The 12,610-nt window shown below is 51.6% G+C and overlaps 2 protein-coding genes across 2 annotated transcripts in view; one reads left to right on the top strand and one right to left on the bottom strand.

Annotated features, from left to right (window-relative positions):
* LOC119109131 (mitogen-activated protein kinase 1-like) overlaps positions 1–5,061 on the bottom strand; it is a 36,135-nt gene extending 31,074 nt beyond the window's left edge. Inside the window, 1 exon segment of the mRNA XM_037232692.1 lies at positions 4,891–5,061. Within this exon segment, the coding sequence (XP_037088587.1) occupies positions 4,891–5,009 (119 nt within the window). The 5' untranslated portion in view covers positions 5,010–5,061.
* Positions 5,062–5,799: 738 nt separating this feature from the next.
* Positions 5,800–12,610, top strand: part of LOC119109129 (extended synaptotagmin-2) — a 38,793-nt gene continuing 31,982 nt past the window's right edge. Inside the window, exons 1-7 of the mRNA XM_037232690.1 lie at positions 5,800–5,950; positions 8,193–8,462; positions 8,773–8,814; positions 9,191–9,331; positions 9,913–10,056; positions 10,697–10,842; positions 11,119–11,239. Coding sequence (XP_037088585.1) covers positions 8,214–8,462; positions 8,773–8,814; positions 9,191–9,331; positions 9,913–10,056; positions 10,697–10,842; positions 11,119–11,239 — 843 coding nt within the window. The 5' untranslated portion in view covers positions 5,800–5,950; positions 8,193–8,213. The remainder of the gene's footprint in view (positions 5,951–8,192; positions 8,463–8,772; positions 8,815–9,190; positions 9,332–9,912; positions 10,057–10,696; positions 10,843–11,118; positions 11,240–12,610) is intronic.

The following is a 12,610-nucleotide window of genomic DNA, read 5'->3' as shown; positions in this document are numbered from 1 at the left end:
GCCGAGCGAGCAGCGACACCACACCCGTCCACCACTGAACGGTCCCGGTCGCGCCCGACCCGCTGTTGGTTCAGAGGGATACCGACCAGCCGCCAGTTTGCGGCCCTTCTCGCCGGCGGCGCCAGCCCACGGCGACCGGGCGGGGGTGGTGTGCCAAGATTGGCGCAACTGATATGGAAACTACGCAGAGCAGCCTGGGTTAGAACCGCGCCACCACCCGGGCTGGCAGGCGGAGTGGCGCGCATCACGGCCGGCTCTGTGGCTCCCCCGACCCACCGCGCCAGCTGAACGCTGCAGGGAGCGCGCCCAGCCGCCGCACGGGGGCGCCGCGGCGGCGGACTGGATAGGACCGCGGTGCGACTGCCTGGCGGTGCGCCGCAGCAGCCACGGCTGGACCGGGGCGACCGCTGGAGCCGCTGACCTGACCACTGGCCGCACCCGGTGGCCGATCAGCGGCACAGAGAGCGGCGCTGCCATGCTCACCAGCACACACTGAAGATGAACACACCGCATGTGCTATGTACGCAAACTGTACACAATCCAAATTATTTTCGGAGCAGATTCGGATGAGAACCCAGCAGGGGCACTGAACAACGGAACCGGTTTCATCTCGGAGACAATAGCAGTATTCTTGGCGTGGTATTAACCAGTCGCCGCAGCAGGGTAAAGCAAAGCTAGTGGATGGCATTGGAGGTAGACAGGGCGGTAAGGCGCCCCAAATGCATTGATAACGTGCGCTTGCAGACAGCAGGGACCAAACCAATGGCGCTGATACCTCGGGGGAGGGAAATTAAATGCTGAGGCTGAAAACCATTGGGGGGGGGGGGGGGGGGGCAGCAACTGGACGATAACGAAAAGAAACACATGCAGGGAATCTCACAATGCTTTCCAAGACAGATCGGGCGAAAATGCCGTAGGCTGCAACGGGCAAACAGTAACGCGCTGCGTGTTGCCAGCTGAGCAAAACTTCGGGGAATGAAACCACAAACTTCAAGAGGTATAACTCGACACTTTGGAAATACATCATGTGCGCTCCTTTCGTCCAAGCTTAAACAGCTGCCTAACGAAAACGGGAATAATCCGATCCGACTTTAAAGAGTGAACCACAGGCGATCATGATGATGACCAATCCCTGCACACATGACCTACACCATAGATAGCTTGGTAATGCTGTTGGTGTCACGTCAGACCAATACAAATACCGTTCACGAGTTTAAGTAAATAATGCTGTTAAAAACTTACCATAGTACATTCATACCAACAAGTGCTGCACAAATGTTTTGGTTGTTCTCAAATTTCAACTCACCATTCTGATCTCTTACATTCAAGCTTACTTTGGTGCAGCAAAAGCCCAAACAGGTGATTTTGCAAACTTATGACCCTAGTGCATAGCAACATGCTAATATTCAATCATCTTCATGTAATCTAAATTATCTGCAAAGGACACCAGAACTCAAGAAAACAACTACAACACACCCTCCGGAAACCGCAGAGCCTGTCATAGAATTGCAGCCACATTACAAAAATTATCTTCTGTTGTCACCAGAATGTTACCAATGACACCTACCCAGACATCACAGAGCATACTCTAGCTTCACATCAATGTGTTACTGATCTACCTGGATGCCGCCAGCATGCATGGAAATATTGTCTCTTTCTAGTTGACTGGCACTTTTGCAATTAGGATAAACAATAAATTATGCATCAAAACATCATCTATTTTAAGTACTACCAATTTCTGGGAGCAAGAGCTGATAAGTGAGCACTGGCCACTTCAGTAAAAGTCGGGGATGCTGGTAAGAGAGAAGGTCAGGACACCTTGCAAACCTGCATTTCTCTGCATAAGGGGCATAGACAGCTTATCCAGGTATATTATGATGAGCGCTCATTGAGCTTCAACCCTTCCCTCTCAGCACACATGTTGTGTAACTTTTTAGTGAGTACCTATTAACATTTGGGCACACTTACATGCATTGTCCCAGTAGCCCTTAGCTTCATATGCTTCCATCTAACCACTTAAAGGGACCACAAATGTCCACATAAATGTTCCCTTGGCCCAGTACATTTTTATGGTTATTGATGCTGCTTGATGCACAGTAATGTTGTGACCGCGCGCGGTAATGGCGCCGGTGTCGCGGTTGCTGTGTGTGCGGCGCTCGGGAGCTCGCCATCGTAATCATAAAAAATTTGGTCAGGGTGTACTTTCCTACCTAACGTTAGAAAAAATCATTGTACACCATTTGTCGTGTTTAAGGCAGGACATATCGTAAATAATCTCAAAACAGGTAGAATCATGCTCCTACCTTCAAATTTCAATAACTTCGATGGCGGGCCCCCGAGCGCCGCGCGCACCGCACCGCCTGGACTCCCCAGCGCCGTTTCTGCGTTGCCGTTGCGTAAATACAGTATTTCTGCTTACCAAGAACTCTAAAAATGTACGGGACCAAAGTAAATCATCCGTCGTGTTTAAGGCAGGACATATCGTAAATAATCACAAAACAGGTAGATTCATAATCTTACCTTCAATTTTTTATAATTACGATGGCGAGCTCCCGAGCGCCGCACACACACAGCACCCGCGACACCGGCGCCATTACTGCGCGGGTCACATTACTGTGCATCAAGCAGCATCAAGAACCATAAAAATGTACCGGGCCAAGGTAACAAGAATCCATGAAATTTGATCCTCGACGCCAACGGGACCATGGGTTGCAGGGGGGTTGGGTGGGGAATGTAAAGCAAAATGAGAACATGACAGCTAAATAAAAGCTCACTATATGGCACCTATATATGGCATGGAACATGGACGCCAATGGGATGCTGGGTTGAAGGGGATATAGGGTGGGGAGGTTAGGTTAGGTTAGGTTAGGTTAGGTTAGGTTAGCTTAGCTTAGCTAAGCCTAGGTTCTGGTCTATTAGCTTATATCTAAAGCTCAGGTTAGGTAGGTTAGTTAGGTTAGGTTAGGTAGGCTAGATTAGCTTAGCTTAGCTATGGGATTGCCGGGTTGGAAGGGGATGTAGGGTGGGGAGGTTATGTTAGGTTAGGTTAGGTTAGGTTAAGTTATAGGTTAGGTTAGGTTAGTAGGTTTAGGTTAGGTAGTTAGGTCGGTTAGGTTAGGTTAGGTTCGGTTAGGTTAGGTTATGTTAGGTTCGGTGAGGGTAGTTTAGCTTATCTAAGCTTAGTTCTGGTCTATTCTCAGGTTATGTTAGGTTAGTTAGGTTAGGTTAGGTTAGGTCAGGTCAGGCTAGCTTATCTTAGCTTAGGGTTTAGGTTAGGTTAGTTAGGTTAGGTTAGTTTTTAGGTTAGGTTAGGTTAGGTTTTGGTTAGGTTAGGCAGTTTGGGATATGTCTGGGACTATTCTGCCTGTGTGTTTCATAAATGTACCTAAACTCGATAAGAAACGATTTTGGTTGCTTTATTATTGTTACCTTGGTCCCGTACATGTTTTATGGTTCTTGATAAGCAGAAATATTGTGCTTTCGCAACAACGCAGAAACGGCGCTTGGGAGTCGAGGCGGTGCGATGCGGTGCGTGCGGCGCTCGGGAACTCGCTATCGTATTTATTAAAATTCGAGGGTAGGAGCATGATTCTTTCTGTTTTGAAATTATTTACGATATGTTCCGCCTTAAACACGGCGAATAGTTTACCTTGGTCCCGTACATTTTGTAAGTTCTTGGCAAGCAGAAATATTGTATTTACGCAACGGCAACGCAGAAACGGCGCTGGGGAGTCCAGGCGGTGCGGTGCGCGCGGCGCTCGGGAGCCCGCCATCAAAGTTATTGAAATTCGAAGGTAGGTGCATGATTCTACCTGTTTTGAGATTATTTACGATTTGTGCCGCCTTAAACACGACAAATGGTGTGCAATGATTTTTTCTAATGTTAGGTAGGAAAGTGCACCTACACCAAAAATTTGAAGGTAAGAGCATGAATCTACCTGTTTTGTGATTATTTATAATATGCCTGGCCTTAAACACAATGAATGGTGTACAATTTTTTTCTAATGTTAGGCAGGAAAGTACACCTTGACCGAGCGGTGTATATATACAGCTTTATAGCAGAGGTGTACTGCATAAAGTTGCATGCACATATACTACACTTCATCACAATCATCCCCCAAAATACAATCTATTGACCACATATCAAGTTACAAAATTATTTTACATGCATAAACAAAATACCAGTAACTTTTACCAAACATGCAGCCCTTTCACAACACTGATACACTGAACCTGCAACATACATCCACCAAACTTAGACAAGGTCAAACTGTGCTAAATTTTCTGATCCTTTTTGGTTGTTGCAGGGCTACTACTATCACCATTGGTTGTTGCAGGGCTGCTATTATCCTAACATATTTGGTGTGGCATATTGTTGGGGTTTGACTGAGATGCAGATAATTTGTGTGTCCATAATGTTTTAACCACTCAGTGACTGAAACATGATCAGTGTCTGAAATCCCCATGGTGATGGTTGATGGTCTTCTCAGATATTCAATATAATACAAATACATTGACTTAAAAATGAAAACCATGATTTGAGGCCTATTTCAATTGATTCAAAACCATGGTCAGAATAAGCCAAGCCAATGAGGAAAATAAACCATTGATATTAATTCTAGTTTGGCTGAAAAAGGTTTGAATGGCCTTGATTTTGCTCTCAATTTCATTGACTCAGAAACAATTTATTTGTTAGTTACATCGAACACAACTACAGCAGTAGCCTACCAGCCCAAAACGGGAATTTTAAAAAGCCAATGCCAGAGAGAACCTACTATCCTGCTCAATTTGAACTGCAATTATGCTGCGTTATCCCCGGAGCGCGTTCACCGCTCAAAAAATAATGCAAAAGTACTGGGGAAGGCGACCCAAAGCACGCTTAATACTCACACAACCATTCCATAGGCGCCTTCTCCAATGTACGACAAGTTGGCATATCTGGGTCCGACGGCAAATACTTGGCCCTTGACAGTTTCGGTCGCACGGTCCCCATCACCCGAATCCGCCATCTTCAACACGGGAGCGGCCGGCCTTGACTGCGGGCCGCGTCACCCGACGGTGTTCGGCGGGCTTCTCCGTGCTCGCGCTCGGCCTTCGGCCACCCTTCCCCCGTGACGAACGTGCGTTCGCCAAGTAACGGTATTGGCACTTACGTTTAAGAACGCAACGTCATAATGACATACGGCATGCTCGGAGACAAGTATTTAGCTATATATTCGCTGTATTGCATTACTAAGGAAATCTAAATACGTTAATTATTATGAACCTGACATCTTTGATCACTTAAGTCATCTCATACGTAATGATTGGATGGGAGCCGCTGCTAGTCGCTCCAATAACTGACTGACAACTTTTTATAGCTTAAATCAAAATACCAGTTTGATAGTCATTGCAATACCAGCACCAATAGTATACTACCTAGATACCAGCGATTAAGGTTTAGTACCAGTCATAAGACTCAAGTCCGGAAATGGAGAAGTGGGAACATGTAACATCAAGAAATCGGCCAGGCCGTTGACGTCATGTGTTTGCACTTACCAATGGGTATGGTTTCTGGAGTATAAATCGAGATCCCTTTCAGATCAGTTTAGTTCTGATGATCACATTTTTTGAGGCTCAGGATGGACCCAAAATGCTCTTAGGGTCTTTGCAAGAAGTGAGTTTCTACTTGCTCAGAGCAAAAGGATCATAAACCTGACGTCATCATTTCTTGGTTATCCGAATTGAATGGCCTTATCTCTTGCCGTCGCCCTTGCTGTCGGTGAAATAAACTGTACGATATTGTGCGATTGCTGAAAAAGGTCTGCGCGTGGGCGGATCCGGCGAACGATCCGCTTGCAAGTGGGGGTGGGCGGTGGCCGCTGCGTCGTGTGCGGGTCACTGCTTGGTGGGGCCTGGCGTTGGGACACCCGCATCGCGAGAGGCGCGGAGTGGAGACGATACGTAACCGGTAAGATACCTGACTGATGGGAAGCGGGGACGTGCATGAAGTGATTATATAGTGACTACGGAAAGGCGAGCGTCCCGTAGGCCCCAAGAAACCACTGGGTTTGAGGTATGGCGGATTGGTTTCTGCTTATCAGGTGCTTAGTTTGCCTTTCAGTTGCGGGCGGGGCATTGGAGCCCCCAAATTTGATAGTAAACTGTGTCCAATCTGGTGGGATGCTGCTTTTTTGTCAGATTTTGGAGGACAGGTAGGTTGTGTCATTTTCCACTGTCAAGCCTCTAAACTCATCTTATGAAACTACACCCCTGCTGCTTATCCAAAGCATTTTCAGAATGTCATCAGGTGTTATTCAACTGTATATTTTATACTCGTTTAGATGAATTAGGTATTTTAAACCAGGAAGAGTCAATCATGATAATGTCTCATGACATCACCTTTCAGCTTCATCTAGCACTGTGTTCAAAATAAAGCCACAGGTGCCCAAGCACATATGAAGGTGATGGTTGCCAAGTTTCAAGTGCAGAAATGTTGCTGTGAAGACACAGTAGATGGATCCTTTTCTGATGGGTAGCAAGGGAAAACCTGTCAGGCTTCTCAACCAAGAGCTTTACACTATATAGGTACCTGGTGATTTTACAGACATTTCATGCAAACTTGCAGGAGATTGAAAGAAATTTGACATTGGGCCTCTCTGATAACATTTTGTGTTTGTGACTGATTGCAGGCACAATTGGCACAGGCTACCTGCAGTAGCACATAGTGGGCCCAATTTGAGACATCTAGTGTTGACATCAGTCACTTGCACATGGTGCATCAAAGTATAAAGATGGGATACAATTGAGGAAAGAGCTCTAATGTTTGGAAAAGTTAACATCTATTGATAGTGATGCATGTAAAAAATCAATATCAAAGCCAGACTGCAAAAGCAAAGATAATAGAGCATGTCTTGCCAGCAGCAAAGTCTGTATTGCAATCAACAGGCACTATGGTGATCCAAGTCCTCAGAGTTCTGTTGGCTCCAATTTCAGTACATAGTTAGCTAATGCCTGTATGAACTGTGATGTTGCAAATATAATATAAAGGCAAAACTATGCAGTAACACTTCTGAAAATTTAGCATGAGCACTCTGAACCAATGTCAGGTAGACATCCACACAGTTGTTTTTTTGTACCAGCAACAAGAAGGGTTTAGCCATTTCACCCCTTGGAGCATTTGTTTGTCACTGTGCCAATGTGGCCTGGAGTGGCATGCAACCCAGGATTATTACATCATTGAGTGGTGAACAAAGAAACACAGGTCCCTGAAGGATAGCCCACTGCTAGCCAAGCTCCTGGGAGGATAGCCCACCTCTGGCTCAGGTTCTGGGAGGAAAGCTCACTGTTAACTAAGGTTCTAGGAGCATAGCCCACTGCTAGCCAAGGTCATGGGAGGATAGCCCACTGCTAGCCAAGGTTCTTGGAGGATAGCCCATCTCTAGCCAAGGTTGTGGGAGAAGAGCCCACTGCCAGCCAAGTTTCTGGGAGTATATAATAGCCCATCTCTATATATAATCTATAGTATAATAGCCCATCTCTAGCCAAGGGTTTTGGGAGGATAGCTGACTGCTAGCCAGCATCCTGGGAGGATAGCCCACTGCTAGCCAAGATTGTGAGAGGATAACCCACTGCTAGCCAAGGGTGTGGAAGGGTAGCCCACCTCTAGCCAAGGGTCTGGGAGGATAGCCAACTGCTAGCCAAGTTCCTGACAAGATAGCACACCTCTAACAAAGGTCCTAGGAGGGTAGCCCACTGCTAGCCAAGGTTCTTGGAGGATAGCCCACTACTAGTTAAGGCCCTGGAAGAATGGCCTACTGCTCACCATGCTGCATATGTTTTGCTGCAGAGCATGTGATAGTGGTCATATATATGACTTTTGTGGACAAGATGGGCCTGGCCTTCTGGGCACTGATGACTAATGCACCAAACTCCCTTGGTTGTGAATGACAAAGAAAGGAAGTGTGACCATATTGGTTGTGTACCATTGGCTTTCATGTTTATGGAGCACCAACAACCACCATGGTGATATTTGCAGCTGGGAATGAGTAGTTCTCATGAGCCCAAACCTCCGTGCTGGAGTATCCCGAAACTGTTAGGGTGACAGATGTGTCTAACTGTAACTACCAGCATGTGGGTCCAGTTCAGCAACAATGCTGTCACACTGTATGCTGCCACAGCAGATGCAGAGACCGCTCCCCACCTCCCCGCAGCAGCTGCCATTGCCAGCGAAAATGAGTGAGTCAGACAGCAGCGCGCTGCAGCTGGTGGGCATGTTCGCCCGCCGGGCCGCCGCCCTCGTCGGCATCTACGCCGTCGGCTACCTGGGCTTCTCGCCGGCCTGGTTGGTGGGCGGCGTCATCCTCTCCGTCATGCGCGAGAAGTGGAAGCGCGAGAAGAGCACCAAGCGCGAAGTGTCGCGCGCCATGGCGCTCAACAGCGAGCAGCTGACCCTGGCCAAGCTGCAGGACCTGCCGTCCTGGGTGAGCGGGATGCCGGCGGTGACGGTGGCGCCTGCAGGTGTGGCAGGGTGCCCTTCGCCACACTGTGCAGACGGTCGAGCGCCATCGACGTGCGAGCTGCGCTGATGTAGTAAGGTTACGGCCATGTCGTCGTCGCCGGGTACAGTCATCCTTGCGCCTATTGTTGCTGGCAGGCACGCGTGCGGGCTGGCAGGCACGTCATTTAGGCTTCACTTGGATGGTTTGGCTCGAACTGCCCTGGTCATCTCTGCCTTTTCAGGTATTTGACTTGCTGGTTTCGCCGACTCACGGCAGGTGTTCCTTTTCACAGGTGCACTTTCCTGACGTGGAGCGAGCCGAGTGGCTCAACAAAGTAAGCTGGGTTCCCATTCTTGTTGAACCCTGGCCGCGATGCCTCTCGGATGTAACTCCGAGCGCTTCCTGTCAAATATGAATTGCATCAGCGATGATAAAGAAACACCTTGATGCAATGCAACGTGCGTTGTTAGTGCACTTGATGATGCCATGGAGGCGGATGCTCCTCAGGTTTTTGCAGTCTTTGGTGTTGTTGCTTGCGTCATTGCCTGTGCTCTGAGAGGACAGCTTTACAAGAAGTGGTCGGAAGCAGAGCATGTTACATGACTTTAGGACAAACTCAACCCCAGCTTTGGTAGTTGAGGGAGTTGGAACCTCGCGGAAGATGTCCGGCGAAATGCCGTGCCGTCGTGTAACATTCCGTCTTTCTTTAGATGCTGAAGCAGATGTGGCCGTTTGTCGGTGACTATGTGAAGGATCTCCTGAAAACACAGTGGGAGGCAAGCCTGGCTGCCACCATGGCCGGATACAAGCTGAATAACTTTAAGTTCGAGAAGATCTTCCTAGGCGACATCGTGAGTTGAAAATGTCGCTCGACGCTGGTCCCGTTTGTCATGTCCCGCGTGCAATAAGTCGGCGCGTTGCTCAGTGTGACATTGCTGGATCGAGCAGTGTGTCATGAAATGCCAGGCGCAGCCACCGGGCAGCTGCGCACCATACATGCCCGGAAGCGGAGCTGTATTGGTGTGCGGTGTCCGGCAGCCTCCGCGCGTGGGCGGCGTCAAGGTCCCCAGTAGCGGAGCTGTATTAGTGTGCGGTGTCCGGCAGTCCCGCGCGTGGGCGGCGTCAAGGTCCCCAGTAGCGGAGCTGTATTAGTGCGCGCTGTCCGGCAGTCTCCGCGCGTGGGTGGCGTCAAGGTCCCCAATAGCGGAGCTGTATTAGTGTGCGCTGTCCGGCAGTCTCCGCGCGTGGGTGGCTTCAAGGTTCCCAGTAGCGGAGCTGTATTAGTGTGCGCTGTCCGGCAGTCTCCCTCGTGGGTGGCTTCAAGGTTCCCAGTAGCGGAGCTGTATTAGTGTGCGCTGTCCGGCAGCGTCCGTGCGTGGATGGCGTCAAGGTCCCCAGTAGCGGAGCTGTATTAGTGTGCGCTGTCCGGCAGCCTCCGCGCGTGGGCGGCGTCAAGGTCTACACGGACAACATCCAGCGTTCCGAGATGATCATGGACCTGGAGATCTTCTACGCCGGCGACTCGAGGATCGAGTGCAGCTTCAGCAGGATGTCGGCCGGCATCAAGGACTTCACGGTGCGCAACTGGTGACATCGAGGACCTGGCCATACATGCCCGAATTGGGACGAGATTGCGGAGATCGTGCATATCTGCGATGGCAGGACAGGCTTTTTGAAGCAAGTTTGATGCTCCCGCCTTGTTTGAGAATCGATAGTTGCGTGTTCTCAGCAGCACGTATTGGTCGCGTTCACGCGTGTCGTTTTGCTGCCACTGTGCATGTGATGCCCTCATCGCACGTGTGGCCTGTGGCACCCCTCCGTCTTCCACCTGATCGTGATTTTACATCGGACCGATAACACGCTGTACACTCCCCCGTGCCGTCTAACCTCACGGTTTGTCGGCCGCGACTCCTGGTGCCGTGACCTCAGCAGCCCTCTGTCTGACCCCGGACGTCACATGACCCTAGCGCCGTGGCCTCAGCTGCCTACCTGACCCCGGAGGCCATATGACCCTAGCGCCGTGGCCTCAGCTGCCTACCTGACGCCGGAGGCCATATGATCCCGGCGCCGTGACCACGCACTCCCGTTCGTGACCCCGGACGTGACATGACCCTGGTGTCGCAACCTCGACAGTTCCCTGTGTGACCCCGGACGGGACATGACCCTGGCGTCATGACCTCGATGGCCCCCTACGTGACCCCGGACGTCGCCCTCAGCTGCACGGCGTGATGAGGATCGTCTACAAGCCGCTGATCAAGACCATGCCACTGGTCGGCGGCATGCAAGTGTTCTTCCTCAACAACCCCGACATCGACTTCAACATGCTGGGCGTGGCCGACGTGCTGGACATGCCCGGCCTCAGGTGAGGCCGGCCAGAGCGCGCGGGTCAATCCTGAGGTCAACACCGGGAGGCCATTATGGGCTGTGTCGCGGCTCCCCAGATTCTGCGCCCAGACCGGGCTCGGAGATCACGGTACTCCGGTTATCCGGAGGTCGTGCGGGCCGGCTCACGGCTGTGGCAGCTCTCAGAGGTCACGGTTCTTGGGTCACTCAGAGCCGGCGCGGTCCAGGTGAAGGCCCGCCGGTGTGCGACGCGCGGCGTCGAGCCGGGTACTGAGCCACCCTCTCTGTGGCGCAGCGGTATCCTGAGGAACGTCATCCTGGACACGATCGGCGGCATGATGGTGCTGCCCAACAAGTGGCCCATCGTGCTGTCGGACCAGATCCCCACCAAGCTGGTCACGGCCTCGCAGCCCAAGGTCAGTGCCGGGGGCGGGACGGGGCGGCCCGCCGCCGGCCGGCCGGTGTGGGGCCCCACTGTCGGCGTGTTGGTGATGCATGGACTTACAAGCTGGCGGTCCACGTGTGTGTGTGTGTGTGTGTGTGTGTGTGTGTGTGTGTGTGTGTGTGTGTGTGTGTGTGTGTGTGTGTGTGTGTGCGTGTGTGTGTGCGTGCGTGCGTGCGTGCGTGCGTGCGTGCGTGCGTGCGTGCGTGCGTGCGTGCGTGCGTGCGTGCGTGCGTGCGTGCGTGCGTGCGTGCGTGCGTGCGTGCGTGCGTCTGGATTTCGTGGACGTTGGTTTCTGCATCGAGGCTGGATGACCCGTAGCCATGCGCACCATCCGGTTGCAGTGCTCGGTAACATGCCAACAGTGGCTGTGCCAAGCTGCGTTGGCGTTGTTTACCGTTCAAAGCCGGTGGCTGAATTCGCCGCGTCAGGGGAGGTGGCACCTCGCCGCGACGACAGATCTGTTTCCAGCGTTCCCGCCCGACCCGTGCGCCGCACGTCGCGAACCATTCCTCGCGTTATCGGCTCGCGAAAGCCATAAATCACCTCCACGATAGGAGGCGTCGGCTCCGCTCGCTCTGGCAGTCGACAAAGCGTTGCTGCTGCCCCCCCCCCCCCCCGCCCCCCCCCCCCGCCCCCCCCCCACCCACCCACCCACTCCGTACGTATCACGTGCCCAGTTCGGGCGTGGTGGCAATACTTAGGGCGCGCGTGCCGTCCCGTGTGGTGATGCTCTGCGCCGGCTGTGGATGGGACAGCCTCTCGGTACCGAGCTTAGATACTGATGATATGCTCAAGGTTTGGACAGGCTCTCAGCGTATCTGGAGACTGAACCCTCACACAACGCTCAGCTTAATAAAGCATCACACAACGCTCTTATCGTAATTGCACTTCTTTTAGTCGACGGTATTTCGTGATCTAGGCGCTAATCGGGTGGCCCCTGATGCTATTCTTGGACGCTATCGGTGCTATTGGTGATACGGCGATCATGCATAATTGATGGGAAGCGTGTTTTTCCACCTGGCACCAGTTCCGGCGCTGCCCCACATTCTATAGTTCACCAAACGACCAATGATTGTTTATTTTGTTTGCTGTACTCATCTCTCTCTTTGTTACTGTGTTGCCAACTGATCCAGTACCTGAGGCGCTACGAAGGAGGCCAGAAGGGCGCGCGAGCTGCCTCCGTGGAGGGCCGAGTCAGAGCGTCTCCGTGCTGCCCCCGCTCCGCTCGCCCGTCCACCGGCGCCCCAGCGTGCCCCAAACCGATCGCTGTTTATTTATACGGCATTGGGCGATTTTTACACGGCACGCCACCGTTGTCGCTAACGAGTCGGTTGCTTAGCAA

This window comes from Pollicipes pollicipes, unplaced genomic scaffold, assembly GCF_011947565.3.
Source record: "Pollicipes pollicipes isolate AB1234 unplaced genomic scaffold, Ppol_2.1 Scaffold_7231;HRSCAF=8579_pilon_pilon_pilon, whole genome shotgun sequence".
Lineage (NCBI taxonomy): Eukaryota > Metazoa > Arthropoda > Thecostraca > Pollicipedomorpha > Pollicipedidae > Pollicipes > Pollicipes pollicipes.
Note: the sequence above shows the minus strand (reverse complement) of the source record. Positions and strands in the feature narration are given on the sequence as shown.